The sequence below is a fragment of the Malus sylvestris genome, chromosome 7 (assembly GCF_916048215.2).
Source record: "Malus sylvestris chromosome 7, drMalSylv7.2, whole genome shotgun sequence".
Lineage (NCBI taxonomy): Eukaryota > Viridiplantae > Streptophyta > Magnoliopsida > Rosales > Rosaceae > Malus > Malus sylvestris.
The window spans coordinates 24,109,062-24,133,155 of NC_062266.1; the positions used below are offsets into that span (position 1 = coordinate 24,109,062).

Here is a 24,094-nt window from a genome sequence, read left to right on the forward strand (position 1 = left end):
TGTTGATATGTGGGTAAGGTTTGAAAAAAAAAAACAAAACCAGCGAAATTTAGTTTCTCAATATTGTAAGTTACGATGCTAATAAATCTAATACGATATAAAATTAAAAATTTACGTAACTTAAAGATATTGGTAAGCTCTTTACTAATTTATTTGTCTAATGAAATTTTATCGTCAATTTACCACTAATAAAGTGAAAATTTGTTAAATCAACTTCTTTTTTAACAAACAATTTTAACTACACTAAGGGGGTTGGGAAGTGGCTAAGCCTCACAATGGGTTCAAATTCGTCTTTGGCGAAAATTGAACTTAATACCTCTCACTTACAAGTACAAAAGAATATCATTAGACCGTAGTACTAAGTGGCCACTACCATCATAATTTAAAACAAAGAGATAACACTCTTATTAATTAAACCCACCCATCATGTCTATTTAGCACATAACCTTAATTAGCCACCATCATTCACCACTAGGGATGGGCAAATACCCATTGGTTATGGGTAACCGCGGTTACCCGCCAATTTAAATTAAACGGTTACGGTTATGGGTAACCGTTTAGAAATATAAACGGTTATGGGTATAACCGTTTACCCGCGAAATTTAAATTGGCGGTTATGGGTATTAACCACGGTTATAAACAGGTAACCGTTTACCTATTTATTTTATATATGTAAAACTAACACAAACCATGTTCTCGATCCAATAATACTTAGCACCCAATAAATTAGCAAAGAATTCATCGGTCATTCTCTCAATAACACTACTATAGGAATGATGATTCTCATCATCAAGGAATTGGCCAAATTAATTTAAATTCCTTGCGGGTAACCATGAAATTGACAGAAATGCTTTGACAGAAATGTCTTCTAAACAATTTTTGTAACCCAATAATACTTAGCAAATATTATATTTACCTTCATTGGTAACAATTAAAAATATCGTCCGTAAACTATTATTTACCATGTAGACGGGTGAAAAAAGAGTAATGGTAAAAAAAAAAAAGAAGATAAACGGGTTAAAAAGGATAAATGGGTAAACGGGTATTAAACGGTTACGATTAAATGGGTATGTGGTTATGGGTATGGTTAACCATTTATAAACGGTTATGGGTATGTGTATAACCGTTTAGGCAATTACTCAACAGGTAAACGGTTATGCGGGTATTAGCATAAACGGTTATGAGTAAATTAACCGCGGTTACCCGCCCGCATAACCATTGCCCATCCCTACTCACCACCTCTATTTCAAGCTTATGTGCTACCTCATCTTTGTACTTGTTATTAACATCACTGGTCTAAAAATTTCCTAGTCTGAACCATCAAAACCAGAGATATTAGGTCATCTCCAATCGAATGGTCCAGAGGGCCACAGAGCGAAAATAGCTAGAAAATTGTCTTCAACAGAGGGCTAGGTCAAAGGGCTTGTGGGCCCCACGGGACAAAAAATGGCCAAATTGCCAACCGGCTGGCCCAACCCAGCCAGCCTCGAGTTGGGCCACAAATTTGAATGCAACGGCTAACTGACGTCAGTTAGCTGTTATATTTTATTATTTTTTTTATAGTTTTTTTTTTTACAAATTAAAAAAAAATTAATACTATTTTTTTTCCTATAACTTCCTAAGCCATTAAACAAAAAAAAAAAATTTAACAACATGAAACTTAAACGCCTTCCATGCTTCTTTTGTTCCAAAGATGCGCAACAAGATCCTGTTGTAGGTACTTGTTTGTGGCATGGGAACATATCATACTATGGCGCCTCATGTACTCATTTAAAGAGATACTACCAGTTCTTGGATTCAAAGGCAAATTAGGCCCATCATATATTTTTGTACAAGCCCTTCTTTTCCTATAAATTTAAGTTGTTATTGTTTTTAAATTTAATTTGTAGTTTTTAAATTTAAGTTGTAGTTTTTAAATTTAAGGTGTTGTAGTTTTTAAATTTAAATAATAAATTATGTTTGGCTCTCAGTTGGAGATGGTAAGAAATATGACCCTGCACTATTCAATAAAATATTAATTTCTTGGAGTGCTAGAAGGTTAAAACGAGCCCTCTAGCCCTCCTTTGGTTGGAGATGGCCTTAGCACACCAAGAAATGCCACGATATTAATTATAATGAAGGATAATCTGTAACATTGTCCTCCAGTACAATTTAATCCTTCCCCATGCTTCCTTTCCAATCCCACAGCTCTCAGTTGTTTCTCTGCCTTCTTATCGTATAGAAACCCTATGACCTTCACATTAAGCAAAAATGACCCAAGTTGGCAAGCCATTTGCCCAACATTGGTCAAAGTAGAACAATGTTTAAGCCCAAAAATCTCAAAAGTGATTGCAAAAATCAATGACCTCTCTCACCAAAGTAAAATCCGATGATGATTGAAGCCACATAAAGGCCATTTGGGACATCGAATGCAATTAGAAGGTGGCCAACGCAGGACAACAGGAGGGACAAAGTGAACATTAGAGGCCTAGGGCATTTGCACTTTGTGATAAAAATGTCTGAGACTAATCCCACCATGACTTGTCCAAGGTAAGTCCATATGCTTGTGATGGAAACAAAAATTCTTATACTGTCCAAGGAGTACCTTAAGGCTGTCCCAATTTGACCTAAATTGTCCATCATCGTCAACATGCCGCTGATACCACAAAGTGTTGTCATGAACAAAGTTATCATCTCAATGTTGAGCACTACTTGGAGTATAGTGTAGTACTGCTGTATCTCATGAGGACTATATATATTTTCCCAACAAGAAGGTTTGTTCTTGTGAGACACTGATGTCACGGTTAAAACAACGCTTTTTCTTTGATCATTATCATGATTTTCACTACTTAATCTCTTGTTCCTCCAGGAATTGTACTCTTCAGCAACAACAACAATACCAAGTGGGAGAAAGAGCAAGAAAAGTACTACAACTGAGCTCCACCATACTTAGCTTGTGTGAACTTCACCTTTTGCTCTACGAGAGTTATCATCAACAAGAACCTACCATTCCAAGAGATATAAACAAGAATTTATAAAAAAAAAAACCCTAGTGTCATTCTTTGTTGGTGCAGCGTTGATGATCTGAATGGTATGAAGAAAGATCAAGGAAACTGCTAAGGGAAGCCATGCCATAAAGAGAGTAAAGGACTTTGTGTCATCACCATACAAAGCATGGTATATTTGTGCGATCATCGCGGAACTTAGACTAATGTAGCCATTCAAAATCCCCAACAAGAGGCCTCAGCTTCTTTGGAAGTTTTTTATGCACGTAACTATTGCCCCGGTGTTGATGAAAGTGTGTGAATTTGCACCAATTGATGGAAATGCAAAATATAATTACAAAAGAAATGTTTGGCAGTTTAGTTTTTACTGTAATTTGTGGGAAAAATAACTTGCTGATCATGTTGGACCTATAAGAGTAAACTAGACATAAAAGATTAATACACTAGCCAAGAACAGAAGGATTAACGAACTAAATCACAACCGTTGCATCAAGTATGTTCTATATATACAAATATTGAAGTGTTCTCAACAATACATACCTGCAAACTGTTAGACGAAGTCTTTACCATGTGTGCTGTTAGCAGACAGCAAATGATGTTGCTGCATGTGTGGCGTGTTGTTACTTGTATTTTAAATTGTAAAGTTGTATGTTGTAGTGTATATAACAAAACCTTCCCGTAAAGCCTGAGATATGAAATTGATTTGAAAAGCTGCAGTGTTTCTAAGTTTAACATAGACAAGTTTATGGATGAAGAAGCCATGGACGAATCTACACACAACCTTCTCCTCTCTACAAAATTCAATGCTCTTCAAGTTATAGATAATTGGAACAATAAGAGCGTATTTTTGTGAGAGTAGGGGCTTGTGGTTTTATACTACAAGACTCGGATTGCCCTATAACAATCCTACAAGGAATACAAGACTGCATTTCTTATATTAGTATGAGTCCTTAAACAAGCAAACACAAGAGTCTTCAATATAGCAATATGATTGGATTAACTCTTGTCAACATGATTTAGACTTCTTTATAATATCAATTATCCCAAGACTTGTAAAAATCATACTCATACTCTTACAGGACCAGAAAAAGAAAAGAAGAGAAATTCTCATGCATGCTTATCAACACGTGGATAAGTTATAGTGGAAAACGAAGGACAAATGTTTTAGAATCGACCATATAAGTTGACATGTGGATCATTGGTTACATGGTTCATGCATCACAGATTTGCAGATAATATATTGATCATTATTAATTCATATTAAACTGTGATTAGTGATATTATTGTGGAATGTTTCAATAGATCATATTCTTCATAGTTCATATAAAAGCTGCAAACATTATGCAACTCACGCTAACGTTCAAAAACTTAATTAACATGTATGTAAACATCTTAATTATGAAATGTTGGTATAGACAAAAGTGAAAGCACCTGAATAAATTTACAAAAGGGTCCATGATCATTAATTTTCCCAATTAGTAAATAAGATAATTAGTCATTTGCTAGAATAGCACTTTATTAGATAAACAAATTAATATGAGCGCAGAATTGGGATGAATTAAGGGTGAGTTGGATATACATTACCCAAATTGTTATTCTCCAGATTAGTAAAGCTGCAAAGATGATCAAAGATGCGAAGGCTGTAGAGTTTGAGCCGATCGAGCCCACGGTGATTACATGCACTTGTTTAATTGTGTGGGGTTTTTGGATTTGGATTGTTGGGTTTTTTATATTCATGAAACGGTTGTTGGGTTTCAATTTATATATGTATATGTGTATACACACATAAACATATATGATGGTAGTTTGCATTGGATATATCTTGTTTTTTTCTTTATTTGGTTTTATCGTTGTTTTGCGTGTAACCTGCTGCGTGTTTATGAGTGACTTTTTTTTAGCAGTAATAAGATTTTATCAAGGTAACCTTAACAACGTATAGGACAAAATGTTAAAAGTAACCAGGAGGTCACACGCCCAAAAAACATATCACACCGTTTTACAGTTATAAACTCCTTGTGAATACAATACAATTACAAGGATTAAACAAGAAAGCTAACACTTACAATAGCTAAACCTTGCAACTCATAGAACCAACATAATTGCATCACAAGGAAAAGTCAACACACCTTGTGATGATCTTGCAATTATCAACATAGAGGCACTATTACAAGTCACTTCCAACAAACGTCGAGCTTCCTCCTCATATTTCTTTGATATTTGCACAAACCAAAAGAAAGAAAGAAAAAAACAACCTTAACTTCAAACAATAGACACCACTCAAAGATTTGAGTTTGAACCATAAATTATAAATGCCACAAGGGCTCTATTTGACAGAACAAAAGAGCGACCACAATTACGATTAGTGAGTTCTGAGTTGTTTTTGATAAACCTGTATTAGAAAGAAAAGGAAAGACGTACAAGTTTTGACCATCTCCAATAGAGATGTCAAATATGCCAAATATGACTAAAAGACATTCAAGTGTTTTTCAATGAAGATGCTATGTATGATATGACAACTAAGCCATCTGACTCCTTGCTTTCTAGCTGTCTTTTTTTTTTTTTAACAAACAAAGAAGAAGTCAAATATATTTAATTTAATTTTTTAATGCGGAGTTCCATTGGCAACCAATACAATAAAAACTAAAATTATTTTTAATAGTTAATGTAATTATTGGGCCCAATGTAATAATAAAATAAATATTTGACGCATTCATTGAAAAATAATAAGATTTAACATTTGTATTCAATAGACCACATCAGCCATTAAATAAAATTTTGACATATTATATTTGACTTTTTTTTCCGTCATAAGAAGAATTTTTATTACCAACACACCTTACATACAGGACTGGAGGCCTAAACACATAAAAAATTCAAAGCAACATATGAGCCTCCAAAACAATAGCAAAAGAAAAGCCCAACTCGAAAGTTGAGCCCAATATAGAAAAACACACAAGAAAACCCTAAACTCCCGGATCCTCTTCCACCGTCGAAGCACTTGCCTCCGAAGTACTTGTCGCAAACCACGATCCAGTCCCATGGCCATCTCCACCACCACGATCATTTGGCACCGCAACTCCGTCACAGAAGAAGCTTGTTTGGAAGAATGTGTTTACCCAGTAGAGATAGGAGATGGACTTCACATGCATTACTCCAATCACTATTCAGCATCGAGCATTGAAATGTGACTTTATTTTGTACCACATTGTTTGGCCTTGGGGGCTTGATATTATAAGTATTGTTTGACAATTTGGCTCAAACTACTGGAACTGTCTTATGATGGTCTTTGTATGATTGTACCAATGCAAACTTGGAGAATGTAATCTTTGTTATGTTAATTTATGTAATGAGATCCATATATGTATCATCTATAATTAATTAAAGAGTCATACGATGATCGTTGCGTTGTCAGTCTTTCTGCTTTCATGTATTTGAAAATTGAAAACTTGTTTGATAACTATTTTCATGTTTAGTTTTTGATATTCAGTTTTTATTTTATTTATTTATATTTTGAAATCTACAAGTATACCAAACAATTTTTCAGCTTTTCATTTAAAAAAATAAAATAAGAACTGAAAACTAAAACATAATGATTGTCATATAAGATTTTTCCATTTTCCATGACAATGAACAGAACAGTCTGAAATCATCACTTTGAGCGCCTTGCGGGTGATATGAGACATGTGGCTGCAATTATAAAAGTTTCTCTTCTCATGCACGTAAAAGATATCTGGTGAATTATTGGGCCTCTATAAACATGTCGTGTTCCATATATTCAAATCTGAAAGTGAAACTTCAAGTTCCGTGTAAAATTTTCACCTTTTTGGTTGAATCTTCCAAACGATCTCATACAGTTGAAAAAGTTATGAGTTGTAACTTAGTTTGGACTATGCACTCATTGGTTGGATTCAATATTACGAGATTCTATGAAAAATATCCTAAGACAGAATATTTCCCAAAGCAAAAAAAAAAAAAAAAACAGTATTCATTTCTTTGTGATGCCTCATTGGTTTTTCTTTTTAAGAAACCCAACACCTTTGCTCGACAAACATTTTAATTTTGCCCGACCAACGATAAACCTTAAATTTTAAATCATAAATTATACCTTTTTTTTTTTGTTGAAACAAGGATTCATAGAAATAGCAGGGCACAAGGCCAACCAACGAACAGAGAGCCACCCAGCAAACCCAGAAAACAGAAACAAAGATAAACAGGACATATATAGACGCCACTAAACAGGACACCAGCGTCATCCCATCTACCCGTGCAAACCCCCCCTCCCCACCCTTACATTGGAGGACACAGAAGACCGTCTTTGTTCAAAATAACCACAAGCAAAGATGGTGGTCTCACAACCCAGCCAAAGCCACACATCTCCGGTGATATATTCCTCGTGACGAAATCCGCAGCCATATTTGCTGATCATGGGATCCATGACCAGGAGCATGATTGAAAACTCCTTCCAACCTCCCATACACGGCTAAGGATTGGGAGTAGGTCCCAATCACAACTCAGAGAAGGAGAATTGAGGGACTGAATAATGACTTGTGCATCCGATTCAATCACCACCTCCTAAAGTTGTAAATTTTTCGCCGATTCAATCATAAAATATACCTTTGCGCGATGAAATTTAACACATTCGTTGTGCAAAGGTTGTCATAAACCAAAACGTTGACCCTTTTTGACCGACGAACGTCTGATTTCTGTCAGTTAAAGTTATTTTACCGACAAAAGTACGTTCGTCGGGCGAACTTTCGTCGAGCAAATGGTAATTTCTGGTAGTGATGATAAGGGTGAGTTTTATTAAAGGCATATTTAGGATCTCTTCAAACCAGCATCTTCTAATTCCAAAATCTCTCTGTTCGCTGCATTTCAACATTGGGTTTTCCATCATCCTAAACCTCGTTAAGTCCACGTGCAATGTTATTCGACTTCGAGCAAACTTCTGGAGCAGCAGCGACTTTGTTGCATTTGGTAGGTCAACTATCTTATCCTATATTAACTAGCAAAAACCCATGTTCCAAATTATTTATACTAATCATCAAATTCATATGGTTTAGTTACTACCATACCAAACTGCTGAAGAAACAAAAATTCATTCAATGGCCTAACCCAGCTGATGGCTTGTGCTAATTAATACATTTGCACAGTTGAGGTCTATACTATATATGCTCCATCAAGAACTATATATTAAGCTCAATTGACGGCAGGTGGCATCCAATCCAAAGCAAAACGCCTGCTATTGGCTTTTTAAACTAAGAAGTCACCATTAAGGATGATCACTAGCCTACCCTATCAAATATATATACACATATATTGTACAACTTTTTAATACTAAGAAGTCATACATGAAAGTTAATATATATATATATATATATATATACATATATATATATATATATATTAGATTATTACGATTTATGCATGTACAATGAAAGTGATAAATTTGCAACAACCAAAAAACTTGTAAATCAATTAAGTGCTTAAGAACAATTACTCTGGCAGGATCTTGTACGTGTTCGATTCCCACCTCCCTTTGTTTGAATTACAAGAAAAAAATAATGAAACTTTTTCGTGTGGGCCGTATGCAATCCTTGTGGATATCCCACCATTGTCGCACGCATGTCAAGTTGTCAACTCTTTAGAACCACATGAGTTCGACTTTTTGCATGCACTGTTTACTATAAGCACATGTTTCGTGTAAATCAAATCAAGATAAGGTCGATCGGCTTGGCAGCAACAAAACTTATTAATATATACGCAATTTGTGATTAAGTTTATGGTTTAACCGAGAAATCACACATGCATTGCTTAGTTACATTGATCTTTAGCAACGTACAGAACGATAATGGTGGAAACCCCAATGAATGCACATAGATTTGGAATCTTTTGAAGATGTTGATTTCTAACTTTTATGCGATGTTTGAAATTTCTTTGATTCGGTCGATATTTTCGTAGAATATTTGAAAAGTAAGAGAAATTGGATATGGAACTTCACCTCATATAAAAGAACTCTTAAATTTTGGTTAAAATCGATAAATTTATCCGATATTTTCGACATATTGGTTAAATATCGACAAACTGCCGTAGGACATTCTCCAAAGTTCCATTTTATATTTCCATATTTTTAAACAAATTTTCATCATATTTATATTTAAAGCAATTGATATCAATATTTTCACAAATTTACATATCGATATATTTTCATCGATACTAATATTTTAAACTCGACTTCCAAGCAGTGATCATTCAATAACAAGAAACAAATCAATGAAAGAAACAAAAGGAAAAGTCGTCGTATTGACAAAAAAAACAAAAAAAAGAAAAGTCGTCGTATAGGTATAGGACTCGAAATTTGTAAGTAAGCTCAAATATCTATTTATTATAATTTATTTGGATCTCTATCACTCTATCTCTGCTAGCTGGGAAAATGATGATGGAGACACACAAGTTGACTTAGTCTGTGTACATCTAGAAACCTCAAATTAATGTTTTTCATATTTTTTATTTTTTTTAAACCTCAGATTAATGTTATTCATGTGTATTTTTAAACCAAATTGCAAATCAAATGATGTGTCATCCATAAAAAATAAGCATATTAATTGACATTTAATTAATAATCCAATCATTTATAATCATATTATTTAGTTTACAAATTTGATTTAAAAAATTTGATCTGTCATTACTCTTTTAAACTCCGCCTATGTCTTACATGGCCGGTCCCAAGCCCGGATAAAGGAGGAGGGGGAGGGCGTCAGGTAGTCGACAGCCGGCACTCCATGATCACGTCGAATCCTTATGAAAATGAATCCAGAACAAAATCGCGCTAAAGCTAGGGCGTCACCCGTAAGTGGCGCGCTGTGTGGCTCGAGCACAGTGATAAGTGAGAAAGGGTCGCTGTATCTCCATCGGCACCCGGATGCAGTGTTAAATGAGCAAGGGGGCCATAGAAACTTCTTTTCGAACGACTCCACTCAAAGTTGTTTGGGAGCATATGCTCCTATCAACTTTACCCGGGACACACAAAAGAAGTACTTTGATCCTATTAGACGGGGGAGGGTGAAGAAGATAGGACAGAAGGGTAGAGTTCAAGAGAGCAAAATGCGTTTAGGAACGTGGAATATAGGAACCTTAACGGGAAAATCTATGGAAGTAGTGGAAGTTATGGTGAGGAGAAGGATAAATATTATGTGCCTACAAGAAACTAAGTGGGTTGGTAGTAAGGCAAAGGATCTAGAAAACTCAGGGTTTAAACTTTGGTATTCGGGCACAAATAGAACGAGAAACGGTGTTGGCATCATCGTGGACAAGACCTTGGTACAAGATGTTGTAGATGTCAAGAGGGTAGGAGATAGAATCATGGCAATCAAGATTGTAATAGGACAAGAACTTATCAATGTGATTAGTGCGTACGCACCTCAAGTAGGGTTGGATACGAGTTCGAAGGAGAAATTTTGGGAAGATCTTGGAGACTTGGTGCAAGGAATTGCTCAGACGGAGAAGTTATTTATAGGAGGAGATTTAAATGGACACGTGGGCAGGGAGACAGGCAACTATGGAGGTTTTCATGGTGGCCATGGTTTTGGGGAGAGAAACGAGGATGGGGAAGCTATCTTGGATTTTGCAATGGCATATGATATCTTCTTAGCCAACACCTTCTTTAAGAAGAGAGAAGAACATGTGATCACCTACAAGAGTGGGTCGTAAAAAACACAAATAGATTTTATTCTAATGAGGAAAGGGGATCGTATAACTTGTAAGGATTGCAAAGTTATACCAGGAGAGAGCGTGGCTAATCAACATCGCTTGTTGGTGATGGATGTACATATCAAAAGAGTAAGACAAAAGAACAAGACTTGGAAGTGCCCAAGGACTAGATGGTGGAATCTAAAAGAAGAAAAACAAGTCATTTTCAAAGAGAAGGTAATCACCCAATGTGTGTGGGATAGAGAGGGGGAAGCTAGCCAAATGTGGGATTCTATGGCTAGTTGTATCCGAAAAGTAGCAAAAGAGGTATTAGGAGAGTCCAAGGGCTTTGCCCCACACCAAAAGGAATCTTGGTGGTGGAATGAGGAGGTACAAACAAAGGTGAAGGCTAAGAAGGAATGTTGTAAAGCCTTATACAAGGAGAGGACCGATGAAAATGGTGAAAGGTATAGAAAAGCGAAGCAAGAGGCGAAGAAAGCTGTCAGAGAAGCTAAGTTAGCGGCTTACGACGATATGTATAAACGACTAGATACCAAAGAAGGAGAGTTGGATATCTATAAACTATCTAGAGCAAGGGAAAAGAAGACAAGGGACCTAAACCAAGTGAGGTGCATCAAGGATGAGGATGGAAAGGTTCTTGCTACAGAGAACGCGGTTAAAGACAGATGGAGAGGTTATTTTCATAATCTTTTCAATGAAGGACATGAAATGAGTGCTTCTTTAGGGGAGTTGAGTAACTCAGAAGAGTGTAGAAACTACTCTTTTTATCGTCGAATCCAGAAGGAAGAAGTGGTTGTAGCTTTGAAGAAGATGAAGCATAAAAAAGCAATAGGCCCAGACAATATACCAATCGAAGTGTGGAAACTTTTGGGAGAGACAGGTATAACATGGCTCACTGACCTTTTCAATAGGATTTTGAAAACGAAGAAGATGCCAAATGAGTGGCGAACGAGCACTTTGGTGCCTATCTACAAGAATAAGGGCGACGTACAAAATTGCATGAACTATAGGGGTATTAAGCTAATGAGTCATACAATGAAGCTCTGGGAGAGAGTCATTGAGCATAGATTGAGGCAAGAGACACGGGTTTCGGACAACCAATTTGGGTTCATGCCAGGGCGCTCAACCATGGAGGCAATCTATCTCTTACGAAGATTGATGGAAAGATATAGAGATGGGAAAAAGGATTTACACATGGTCTTTATAGATTTGGAAAAAGCGTATGATAGGGTCCCAAGAGACATTCTTTGGATGATTTTAGAGAAGAAAGGAGTACGAGTAGCATATATCCAAGCTATAAAGGATATGTATGAAGGAGCAAAGACTGCCGTAAGAACTCATGAAGGACAAACCGAAAGCTTTCCCATAACTGTAGGATTACATCAAGGCTCATCCTTAAGTCCTTACCTTTTTGCGTTGGTAATGGATGAGTTAACATGACATATTCAAGATGATATTCCTTGGTGTATGCTTTTCGCAGACGATATAGTGTTGATAGATGAAACTCAGGAAGGGGTAAATGCAAAGCTTAACCTTTGGAGAGAAGTGTTGGAATCTAAAGGTCTTCGCCTAAGCCGATCAAAGACAGAATATATGGAGTGCAAGTTCAGTGCAAATGGAGGCCAAAACGAGTTAGGGGTGAGGATCGGAGATCAAGAAATACCAAAGAGCGACCGTTTTCGTTACCTAGGATCTATCTTGCAAAAGAACGGAGAATTAGATGGAGATCTCAACCATAGAATACAAGCTGGATGGATGAAGTGGAAGAGTGCATCCGGCGTGTTGTGTGACCGCCGTATGCCACTGAAGCTCAAGGGAAAATTTTATAGGACGGCAATAAGGCCGGCGATGCTGTATGGCACAGAATGTTGGGCGGTGAAACATCAACACGTACACAAAATGGGTGTAGCGGAGATGAGGATGCTTCGTTGGATGTGTGGGCACACGAGAAAGGATAAGATTAGGAATGAGGATATCCGGGGTAAAGTAGGAGTAGCCGAAATTGAAGGAAAGATGAGAGAAAATTGGTTACGGTGGTTTGGACATGTGCAAAGAAGGCCTACTGACGCTCCGATTAGAAGATGCGACTATGGGACAGAGGTTCAGGGCCGAAGGGGTAGAGGAAGACCTAGGAAAACTTTGGAAGAGACTCTAAGAAAAGACTTAGAGTACTTGGATCTAACGAAGGACATGACACAGGATCGAGCACAATGGCGTTCTAAGATTCATATAGCCGATCCCACTCAGTGACTTGGATTTTCCAAGTCTCCAACCGAGAAGTTTTCCTCACTCGGGAAATTAAGGGAACACTACCCCAACCTACATTCTCCACTCAGAAAGCTTCAACATACAAGCTTCAACAAAAGAAAATTCAAAGAACTTAGCGAAGAAGGCTTTGGTGTATTTAACACAATTCGTTGAAATGAAGGAAAGCTTATTTATTGATATCCCCGATAAGCTACAAATATGTACATATACATGAGTCAAAATAAACACACAAGAGGGAGCCTTCACAAAGGTTGCTTAGGAGAAGTCTCAGTAGTCGGTACAGCCCCAGAAAGAGAAGGCACCGGAGGGGGATCATTTGGAGCCTCAGTACTGGACAGAACCCTAGAAGGAGGAGGCATCAGAGGTTGATCATTCGGAGCTTCATTACGCGGTACAGCCCCAGAAGACGAAGGCAATAAATGCCTTTGGAACAAACCCACAAATCTCTGATGATCAAGTAAAACCTGACCATCAGTTTCCTTCATCTGGTCAAGCTTCCTCTTCATGTTTGTAGCATAGTCATGTGCGAGCCGGTGCAACTGTTTATTCTCATGCTTGAGCCCTCTAATCTCCTGTTTGAGACTCATCACTTCAGCCGCCAATGATTCAACTTGGCGGGTTCGCGCAAATAGGCGTTGGGCCATATTAGACATAGAACCTGCACACTGAACACTGAGAGCCAGCGAATCCTTAACAGCTAACTCATCAGACCATTTGGAAAGTAGTCTGTTATCTTTGGGAGTGAGAAGGTTCCTGGCCACCACCGCAGCGGTCATATCATTCTTCATCACGGAATCCCCAACGGTAAGAGGACCAGTAGGGGAGACGAAGGATGGGCGCCATATGTTGTCTGGAGAAGGCGGGGCTGCCTCTTCAACAAGGTTCAAGTCAAAACGACGGTCGGAGGGGCCAGACATTTTCAAAGGTGTTGAAGAGAGAAGAGGTCGGACAAATCAAGATCTTAGAAGTGCAAGAATGAAGCTTCTACTGGTGGAGATTCAAGTGTGCTTTGGAACTTAATGCCAGCCCCTATAAAAATCTGCACTCGACGGAGCTTCAGAAATCGAAGAGGCGCCTACTCAGAAATCGAAGAGGCGTTTGCTTTCTCAAAAGCTGGGCTGCTTAGAGATCACGAGGGTTGATCTTAGAAATCGAAGAGGCGTTTGCTTTCTCAAAAGTTAGGCTGCTCAAAGACCAAGAAGGCCGATCTCAGAAATCGAAGAGGCGCTCGCTTTCTCAAAAGCTGGGCTCCCCAGAGACCACGAGGGCCGATCTCAGAAATCGAAGAGGCACCTACTTTTCCAGCCTTGTCAGCACTTGTCACACGCACACTCAGCTTTGCGGAAATTATGGGCATTCTGTCGAAGACTTCTGGGGAAGTAGAAAACACATGAATCTTACTGTTCAATCACCCACTTCCCACACGCAACAATAGCTCATGGGTACCACATATAACTTTGCCAAAGTTCTCTGCCAAAGTTCTCTGCCAAAGTTGAGCACGTGAAGCTTGCAGCTCCCACTACATCGCTCTGACCAAGAAGGGTAAAAGAATAGCAAAGAAACAGCATTAACAAAGTTTAGACCCATAAATTTTGAAGGTCTAGCTACCATATTATTACCCACAAGGGTAAAGGAACAGTACCACTGCTGGATAATTGGAAAGTCCCTGTGTGTCAACCTCTGTGCTTCGTGGCAAGGTAGACTAGCAAACATGCCCAACCTTTACTCACATTCGAGAAAACACTCCCAGTAAGATTGCTTGCTCCAAAATCGAAGAGGCACCGTCCTCCGAATCTCGAGAGCCAGACTTCCAACATGACTACTTTCTTAAAAATCGAAGAGAGGGTAAAGGAACAGTACCATTGCTGGATAATTGGAAAGTCCCTATGTGTCAACCTCTGTGCTTCGTGGCAAGGTAGACTAGCAAACATGCCCAACCTTTACTCACATTCGAGAAAACACTCCCAATAAGATTGCTTGCTCCAAAATCGAAGAGGCACCGTCCTCCGAATCTCGAGAGCCAGACTCCCAACATGACTACTTTCTTAAAAATCGAAGAGAGGGTAAAGGAACAGTACCATTGCTGGATAATTGGAAAGTCCCTATGTGTCAACCTCTGTGCTTCGTGGCAAGGTAGACTAGCAAACATGCCCAACCTTTACTCACATTCGAGAAAACACTCCCAACAAGATTGCTTGCTCCAAAATCGAAGAGGCGCCGCCCTCCGAATCTCGAGAGCCAGACTCCCAACATGATTACTTTCTCAAAAATCGAAGAGACACTGCTCCCCGAATCTTCGAGAGCCAGACCCCCAACATGATTGCTTTCTCAAAAATCGATGAGGCATCGTTCTCCGAATCAATTGAAGAGGCGCTCGCTTTCTCAAAAGCTGGGCTGCTCAGAGACCACGAGGGCCGATCTCAGAAATCGAAGAGGCACCTACTTTTCTAGCCTTGTCAGCACCTGTCACACGCACACTCAGCTTTGCAGAAATTATGGGCATTCTGTCGAAGACTTCTGGTGAAGTAGAAAGCACATGAATCTTACTGTTCAATCACCCACTTCCCACACGCAACAGTAGCTCATGGGTACCACATATAACTTTGCCAAAGTTCTCTGACAAAGTCGAGACACGTGAAGCTTGCAATTCTCACTACATCGAGCAAGAATATCTCATATCATCAGGGTTAAAAACCGTCCTCCGAACCTCTGTGCTTCGTGGCAGACTCCCAACATGACTACTTTCTTAAAAACCGTCCTCCGAACCTCTGTGCTTCGTGGCAAGGTAGACTAGCAAACATGCCCAACCTGTACCCAATAATACCTCTGTAAACAAGCTATACTAGAGCAAAAATATCTCATATCATCAGGGTTAAAAGCAAGAGTATCCCATATCATGCTTTTTCCCTGTCTTTTCCTTTGGCCTTGTTCTTACCTGCAAGACAAGGAGAAAGAGAGCAATCAGTCAGCACTTGGAATCAAGCTTCCAGCCAGGAACTGACTGCCTGGAACCCCTTACCCTGGCATTGCTCTCGAGTACTCATCTTCAACATCTTATGCTTCCAAGGAAGATACCGCATCTGCCTGAGGAACAGATAGGGCAAGTGAGAAGGATACAAGGAAGCATGTGAAGACAAGCGTAACAGCACACGTGCCGATACATCCACTACTATGTCAAAAGCAAAAGTATCCCATATCAGCAGGGTGGAACGTACTCTAGATTTGATGGACTTGTTTTCACCCTCAAATTCTTCAGTCGGCCTTATATTATGGAGGAAACCAGAAAACCCTCCAGCTCAGTTCAAGAATAAGCCTGTGGAAAGTTACTTCTTCAAAAGCAAAAGTATCTCATATCATCTCTTCTCATTTTTCTTCTCTTTATCCTTCATGCTGCTGCAAGATGGGGAGAAGGTGAACAATCAGTCGGAGCTCTGATTGCTTACCTTGTCTGTCACCTCTTTCAGCAGACCCCCTAGCTCGGCAACTTGGGGGACTCCTACTACATGGTTTGTATCGCGCTTGACCAAGCCTGAAACTACAAGTAAGCTTCAAGTGAAATTGATACATTACCTTGTGCATCTCCACCAGTTAAAGATACCACCCCTGGATGGAGGAAGAGTACTTCCAGAGAAGATGCCACATCTACCTATGAGACAGATAAGGCAAGTCAAGACGACACCACACTCCGATATTTAGAAGTTTCGTGATTACGAGATCATTCTCCCACAATATTTCCTAATGTCATTTGTACTAAATCATTCACTTGTACTCACTAAAGGAGAGCTTGAACCTATGTACTTGTGTAAACCCTTCACAATTAATAAGAACTCTTCTATTCCGTGGACGTAGCCAATCTGGGTGAACCACGTACATCTTGTGTTTGCTTTCCTATCTCTATCCATTTATATACTTATCCACACTAATGACCGGAGCAATCTAGCGAAGATCACAAAAAGCGACCGTTTTCGCTACCTAGGATCTATCTTGCAAGAGAACGGAGAATTAGATGGAGATCTCAACCATAGAATACGAGCTGGATGGATGAAGTGTAAGAGTGCATCCGGCGTGTTGTGTGACCGTCGTAGGCCACTGAAGCTCAAGGGAAAATTTTATAGGACGGCAATAAGGCCAGCGATGTTGTATGGCACAGAATGTTGGGCGGTGAAGCATCAACACGTACACAAAATGGGTGTAGCGGAGATGAGGATGCTTCGTGGGATGTGTGGGCACACGAGAAAGGATAAGATTGGGAATGAGGATATCCGAGGTAAAGTAGGAGTAGCCGAAATTGTAGGAAAGATGAGAGAAAATCAGCTCCGGTGATTTGGACATGTGCAAAGAAGGCCGACTGACGCTCCGGTTCGAAGATGTGACTACGGGACAGAGGTTCAGGGCCGAAGGGGTAGAGGAAGACCTAGGAAAACTTTGGAAGAGACTCTAAGAAAAGACTTAGAGTACTTGGATCTAACGGAGGACATGACACAAAACCGAGCGCAATGACGTTCTAGGATTCATATAGCCGACCCCACTTAGTGGGAAAAGGCTTTGTTGTTGTTGTTGTTGTTGTTGTCATTACTCTTTTAAGTTGTATTTGGATATGTCAGATTGTCGTCCAAGGAAAAATGCCGTTGCACAAGTGGCATCCTTTGAATTCGGAACTGGCTTGGTCACATCTTTACTTTAATCTAGAACTAGAACTGATCACAAAATTTTAATTAAATATGAAATTCGTGGTATACTTGACTATAAAAAAATAGTAAATTTTAATTTATATACCCGTTATTGTCAATTTAGTGTCGTTTCAATTTTATTTTTTATTAAAAATTTATAACCGATCTGTAGTTTCATAAATAAGTCAAATAAGATGACTTGCATAACGAAGAAAACAATACTTATTTCATATATGGTCCTCCCTCGTTTTGGGGACCATAAAGAAATGGACAAGCACTCCTGCAGTCGTTTGCCACAAAAAAAAAAACCTCTCTTGCAGTCAATCAGCAGCGGCCGACATCTTATTTTTGTTTACTAGTTGGAGAAATTGGGAAAGCAAACTGTATAATCTTTTGCCAATAATGATGTAAAAAAAAAAGTAAGAAAAAAACAAGAAAATTCCACACGAAATGCCAATATTACAAATCATACAAGTCCGTATTTTTTTCCCTCTTTTTTTACCCTAAAATATATTCATCTCTACTTCATGGCATGTATATCTCTCTACGATCTTCCATTGGTTTCCAATGGTTTGGCACCATTTTGATCTACCGTGGCCATCTCTCTCTCAGCAGCTTCTGTTTCCTGTCTGAACTTCTTGTATATATCACTCTGGTAAAACTTTCTCGTTCTCATCACCAAAATCAGTGACACGAACGTGCCAAATAATGTGGCTGCTGCAATTATAATGAAGGACAATTTGAAGCACTCTCCCCCAACGCAGGTCAACTCCTTGCCTGCTTGTCTTACAAGCCCTTTTGCTGCAAGCTGCTTTTTGGCTTCTTTGTCATATACGTGCCCGGTGAGTCTCACGTTGAGCAAGTACAGTCCAACCGGGCTAGCAGACGACCCAAAATTATACAAAGTGGAGTAGTATTTGAGGCCGAAAAGCTCAGAAATTATGGCAAAAAGTAGAGGCCATTGGGCACCGAAACAAAACCCTATGATCACGGAGGCTAGGTAGAGACCATTTTTGACATTGAAGGCAACGAGAAGGTGGCCAACACAAGAAAGCAAGAGGGTTAGGGTTAACATCAGAGGACGAGGGAACTTGTATCTTTTCAACAAGATTTCGGAGCCGAAACCCGACACGACACGACCCAAATAATTCCATATGCTTACTAGGGACACAAAAGTGCTTATGCTTTGTTTAGGGTACCCTAAAGAAGCTCCAATCTGACCCAAGTTGTCTATTGCGGTCAATGTGCCACCAACACCACATATGCATGCAATGAAAAGAATGAGCATGTCAATGCTGAAAAGTGCTTGGAGTATGGTGTAGTCCTCACCTCTATCTGGTGGCCTAAACATAGTTTTCCAGCACGACGGTTCAGTCTCTGTGGTAGTGGTGGCGAGCGCTTCCCTGGGTCGTGACATATCGGATGGAACGCTTTCTTCTTCTGATTTAGGCTTTTCGGTAACTATCTTCAAGTCCGAACTGCCATTCAACTCGAGCTTCTTGCCTTCCAAGATCTTAAATTCCTCAATAATAACCACGGCAAGTGGGAGGACAAGCAAGAAAATAACCATGGCAGCACTAGCACCATACTCGCCTTGAGTGAAATGAACATTCTTCTGGATTATAATCATAACCATTAAAAATCCAGCAAGCCCAAGTGAGATATAAAGCATATTATAAAACACTTTGACTTCATTGGGATGTCTAATGACCTTCATAATCCGAATTATTCTAAGAAAAACAAAAGAAATGGCAGCAGGAAGCCACCCAATTAACAAAATCAAAGCCTTGGTGTCATTATAATAAAAAGCAGAGTATAATTGAGTGAATATAGCACCACTTAGGCCAACATATCCCTTCAAGATTCCCAAAACCGCGCCACGGCTCTCCGGGAAGTTTTTGACACAAGTGACAAGTGATCCGGTATTGGCAAAAGACTGAGAATTTGCACCTATACAGATGTACAGGCACATTTGCCAAACCTGAGGCCTTGCAATTCTTTTGGTCACGGCCATCCAAATCATGAAGTAACCAAAAAAATTGAGGACTCCACCCACTGATAGGACCACCCATGGGGGTGTTACCTCGTTGATTAGACCAGAAAGAACACCAACATTGGACCCCAAGTCCTTGAAGAAGCTGAGAAGATTGAGGGTACTTTGGTCATACCCCAGCACAAATTTGATGTCACTGGAGTAGAGACCAAACATGTAGGTGGCGCCAGCGGCTGACATGATTAAGAGGGAAGCAAACATCATGAACCACCTCCCATAGAGGACTTGGAGGGCTAGGGTTTTGGTGTTGCTCCATCCCCCTCCTCCACCAGGTCCAGAGACCAACATGATTTTTCCCCTCTAAACTGCACAAGCAGTCTCTCACAAGTTTGTTGTAGTGGCAGAAGTTGGGGGAGGTTTCAATATATAGACGCAAAGGAAGTGTGTGGGAGCAATTAAAAAAATGAAAAGCAAAAATAGAGTAATGACAACAAACATTTAGAGTGTAATTGCAAATATGGAAAGGAAAGAATAAGATATAAGAGGTTTAAAAGAGAATAAGATATAAGAGGTAATTTTAAATGTCATGTGATATTAATATTATACTTAAATTATAATACGTAAAATAATAACATTAGGTTTACGAAAATAAGAAAGAGAGGTACCCTCTTATAAATTTGGTCTTATCCATAAGAAAAAATTGTCAAAACGGTATGGGAGTTAGTTAATTTTGCCTCTCTTTTATCTTTTTTTTTTTTTTATCACAAGTTGCTTTTGTCTTCAATATTGGCAAGTTGATACAGGGAAGAACTTTATGAACCACCTCGATCTCTAGCTGGAAACGTTGACTGCTCAAATATCTAATGCATGGGATACTGAAATGAAGGCGGTGACAGAGCTTGTTTTACTTTCATCCTTTTTTTTTTCCCAGAGTTTTTTTTTATCCATTTGATATGTTTCTTTGTTTGGTTTTTTTTCAATTTAGTTTTGGATTAAATAATATATAAACGCAACTCGCAAGCAGGCTGTCCATGAAAGCAACATTTTGGAAAGAGTTTTTTTTTTTTTCATATGAAAATTTTACATTTATACTGAATATATTTTCCACGTGATGAATATTAGATAGATATCATCAGAAACAAGTAAACCAAAAGTTCAACCACGTTGAAATTTCAACAAAAACTCGCGCTGTGTTTACTTATGACATGATCAAGTGCTTTCTATCAAGGCTTCAACAAGTATGTCAACAACCCCTTTATAATTACCTTTTCTCACACTGTTTATAGTCTTCCCAAAGAAAGAAAGAAAGAAAAAATATGTAATAATCTGAACTCGTTCTTATACATTGAGCATTCATTTAGTCGTACTTCTACAATTATTGGACATATTATAGTCAATATTATGATACGTATACGTATCAGAATTTCCATAATACTATTTAAAAAAACAACGAAATAGATAAATTCAGAAACTAGTGATTAGTTATATTATATAAGGAATTTGATTGACCGTCACTGATTAAATTATTTACATAAAAAATGATTAGGGGGTATTTCTTGTAAATACGCAGTCGTTTTGGGGTGTCATCACACCAATAGGGATTTGGTTTCCTTCAAGCGAAGAAAGATAATAAAAAAATTAAATTGGATTCTTTGCGCAACGTCAATGCATGTGCTGGTTTCCTTTCACACAAAGCATATCATACGAGTAAGGACACTTCACAAGTGGCAGTGCTGGCAAGCATGCTCTGATCATGGCCAAATTTCTTTGCATTTGACTATTATTAGACATAAGATATGCTGATTACACAATAAAAATCGCTTTTGTTATTTTAAGTCATGGATAACACTACGCTACATGTAATGACGGATCAGTGATGGAGTATAGATCCCAAAAAAATATATAAACACTAATAATGTACAACATATATAAGTAAAGTATATAACATTAACAAGTAGGAGGTTGAATTAAATCTCTCAAGCTAGGTCAATCCCACTTTCAAATTTTCTTGAAAAAGCATATATAAAAGGAAAACGTTCTTAATTTTGATTTTAGTAATGAACTTTAACTAATGTGCGTGTGTAGAAATGCTAGTATAATACCTACACATAAAATATTTTATTCGAATCTTACTCACTCACATCTCAACCCTGCACGTTGTATAGAAGCCAGATCATTAACTAGATAAATTCGATATATGTTTTTTAGTCATACAATCGCTGTGGCTTGTGATTCTGTGCTCCCTGATTTTTTATACTCAATCTTTTTAATTGGTTTCGTCAACTAGGAGGAGATTGTGCATGATTCAGATATGAAACTTCAATCTGATATTAATCACCACTAAACGAAGAACTATAACCGATTCATCGTTAGAATCTCAACTAATTAATTAATTTTCATTTTGTACTACTTGAAAAGGTTACTCTAATCCTCCATAGGTAAAATTATATGTAAAGTGTTATATCCCACATCGTCCAGGGGAGTGGATCCTTTATGCTTTATATGTACATGCACATCTCCTTTAGCACGAGGCCTTTTGGGAGCTCACTGACTTTGGATTCCGTAGGAACTCTAAAGTTAAGCGCGTTCGCGCGAGAGCAATCCCAGGATGGGTTACCTACTGGGAAGTTCTTGTGTGAGTTCCCAGAAACAAAACTGTGAGAGAATATCGTGTTACGACGAAGGGCGTGGTCGGGACCCAAAGCAGACAATATCGTGTTACGGCGGAGTTACTCCGGTGTTTAGGATACACCGAAGCATATTAAATTTTTCGAGAACTTTGATTGAAGGCAAGCACTACACTTCAATTTTCTTTCAGAGAGCCACTGCGTTGCCTTTGCATTGAACTCACTCTGGCCCTTCATGACATGGGGCTAAACAATGCGTTATTGTCTGTACATATTGTTTAGCCTAGGATGTTCATGTCAATGGTGATACAACATTATAAATTTATCGTGTTACGGCAGAGTTGCTCCGGTGTTTAGGATACACCGAAGCATATTAAATTTTTCGAGAACTTTTGATTGAAGGCAAGCACTACACTTCAATTTTCTTTCAGAGAGCAACTGCGCTGCCTTTGCATTGAACTCACTTTGGCCCTTCATGACATGGGGCTAAACAATGCGTTATTGTCTGTACATATTGTTTAGCCTAGGATGTTCATGTCAATGGTGATACAACATTATAAATTTCCATCCGATTCGGTAAGGCCTGAGACAAACTTTTCTGCAAGGTTTAAATATCACACGACAAAGAATGATAATATAAAGGTTAGTTATATGTCATGCGATGAGAGAGATATAGATCGGTTATCATGTAAATATATATATGTATATATATATATTTATATATTGTTGATATTGAGAAAGCTTGATGAATGTGTTCTTGGAAGATTGCAGAGAGAGAGAGAGAGAGAGAGAGAGAGAGAGAGAGAGAGAGAGATGTCTTGATTTCTTAATGATCAAGTTATGATTGCAATTACAGTTATATATTCTCTCTTACTTAGCTACTAATATTCCACCTCCTTATCTCAACTGTAATTTTAACAACTTGGAACTACCTATAATAGCTCATCTATTTAATCTATTGACAAGTGTTACTTAGTTTGACCCTTGATCTTCTCTTCACTTGGATCCTTATATCCCCCATCAATCGGATGCTCAAGTGAACTGAGCATAAGATTGCCACAATGTTGTTGAAATAAAGGTGCTGACAACCCTTTTGTAAGTATGTCTGCTGATTGTTCAGCAGATGAGACATGTTGAACAAGAAGATCTCCTCTAGTAACCCGTTCCCTTACAAAATGATAATCTATCTCAATGTATTTGGATTTGGCATGAAGCACGAGATTAGTTAAAAGGGGAATTGCTGAGATGTTATCACAATAAATCAATGGAGGAATTTGAATAGGAACATGTAAATCACAAAACAACTGTCGAACCCAAGCCAATTCTGCAGCTGTAATTGCTAAAGCTCTATACTCAGCCTCTGTGGAGGACCTGGAAACTGTGTGCTGCTTCTTTGATGCCCAAGAGATTGGGTTTGAACCAAGAAATATAACAAAGCCAGAAGTAGACCTTCTGTCATTTGGATCACCTGCCTAATTTGCATCATCATAGGATTGTAAATGTATTGGTCCTGGCCTGAACTTAATACCAAAACTTGGTGTGCCTTTGAGATATCTTATGATTCTTTTTACTGCAATAACATGGGACTCCATAGGATTGTGCATGAATTGGCATGCTTGATTCAATGAGAATGTTATATCCTTGTAAAGGTGAGATACTGAAGAGCACCAACAATGCTTCTGTACTGCTCAGGACTATGGTATGGTTTTCCATCGGTCTTAAGTAATCTATGATATGGTAGACAAGGTGTAGCACACGGCTTACAATCCTACAAATCAACTTTTGCAACCAACTCATTGATATACTTTGTTTGTGATAAAAATAGACCTTCTAGTGTATAACCGA

At 38.5% G+C, this 24,094-nt stretch overlaps 2 protein-coding genes across 2 annotated transcripts in view; one reads left to right on the forward strand and one right to left on the reverse strand.

Moving 5' to 3' along the window:
- LOC126629141 (uncharacterized) overlaps positions 1 to 13,138 on the forward strand; it is a 99,641-nt gene extending 86,503 nt beyond the window's left edge. Inside the window, exon 2 of the mRNA XM_050299056.1 lies at positions 9,743 to 13,138. Coding sequence (XP_050155013.1) covers positions 9,783 to 10,691 — 909 coding nt within the window. The 5' untranslated portion in view covers positions 9,743 to 9,782 and the 3' untranslated portion in view covers positions 10,692 to 13,138. The remainder of the gene's footprint in view (positions 1 to 9,742) is intronic.
- A 4,859-nt stretch (positions 13,139 to 17,997) lies between these two features.
- On the reverse strand, positions 17,998 to 20,025 carry LOC126627736 (protein NUCLEAR FUSION DEFECTIVE 4-like). The gene has a single exon (XM_050297249.1). The coding sequence runs from the start codon at positions 19,968 to 19,970 to the stop codon at positions 18,174 to 18,176; it is 1,797 nt and encodes a 598-aa protein (XP_050153206.1). The 5' UTR covers positions 19,971 to 20,025; the 3' UTR covers positions 17,998 to 18,173.
- Positions 20,026 to 24,094: the final 4,069 nt, after the last annotated feature.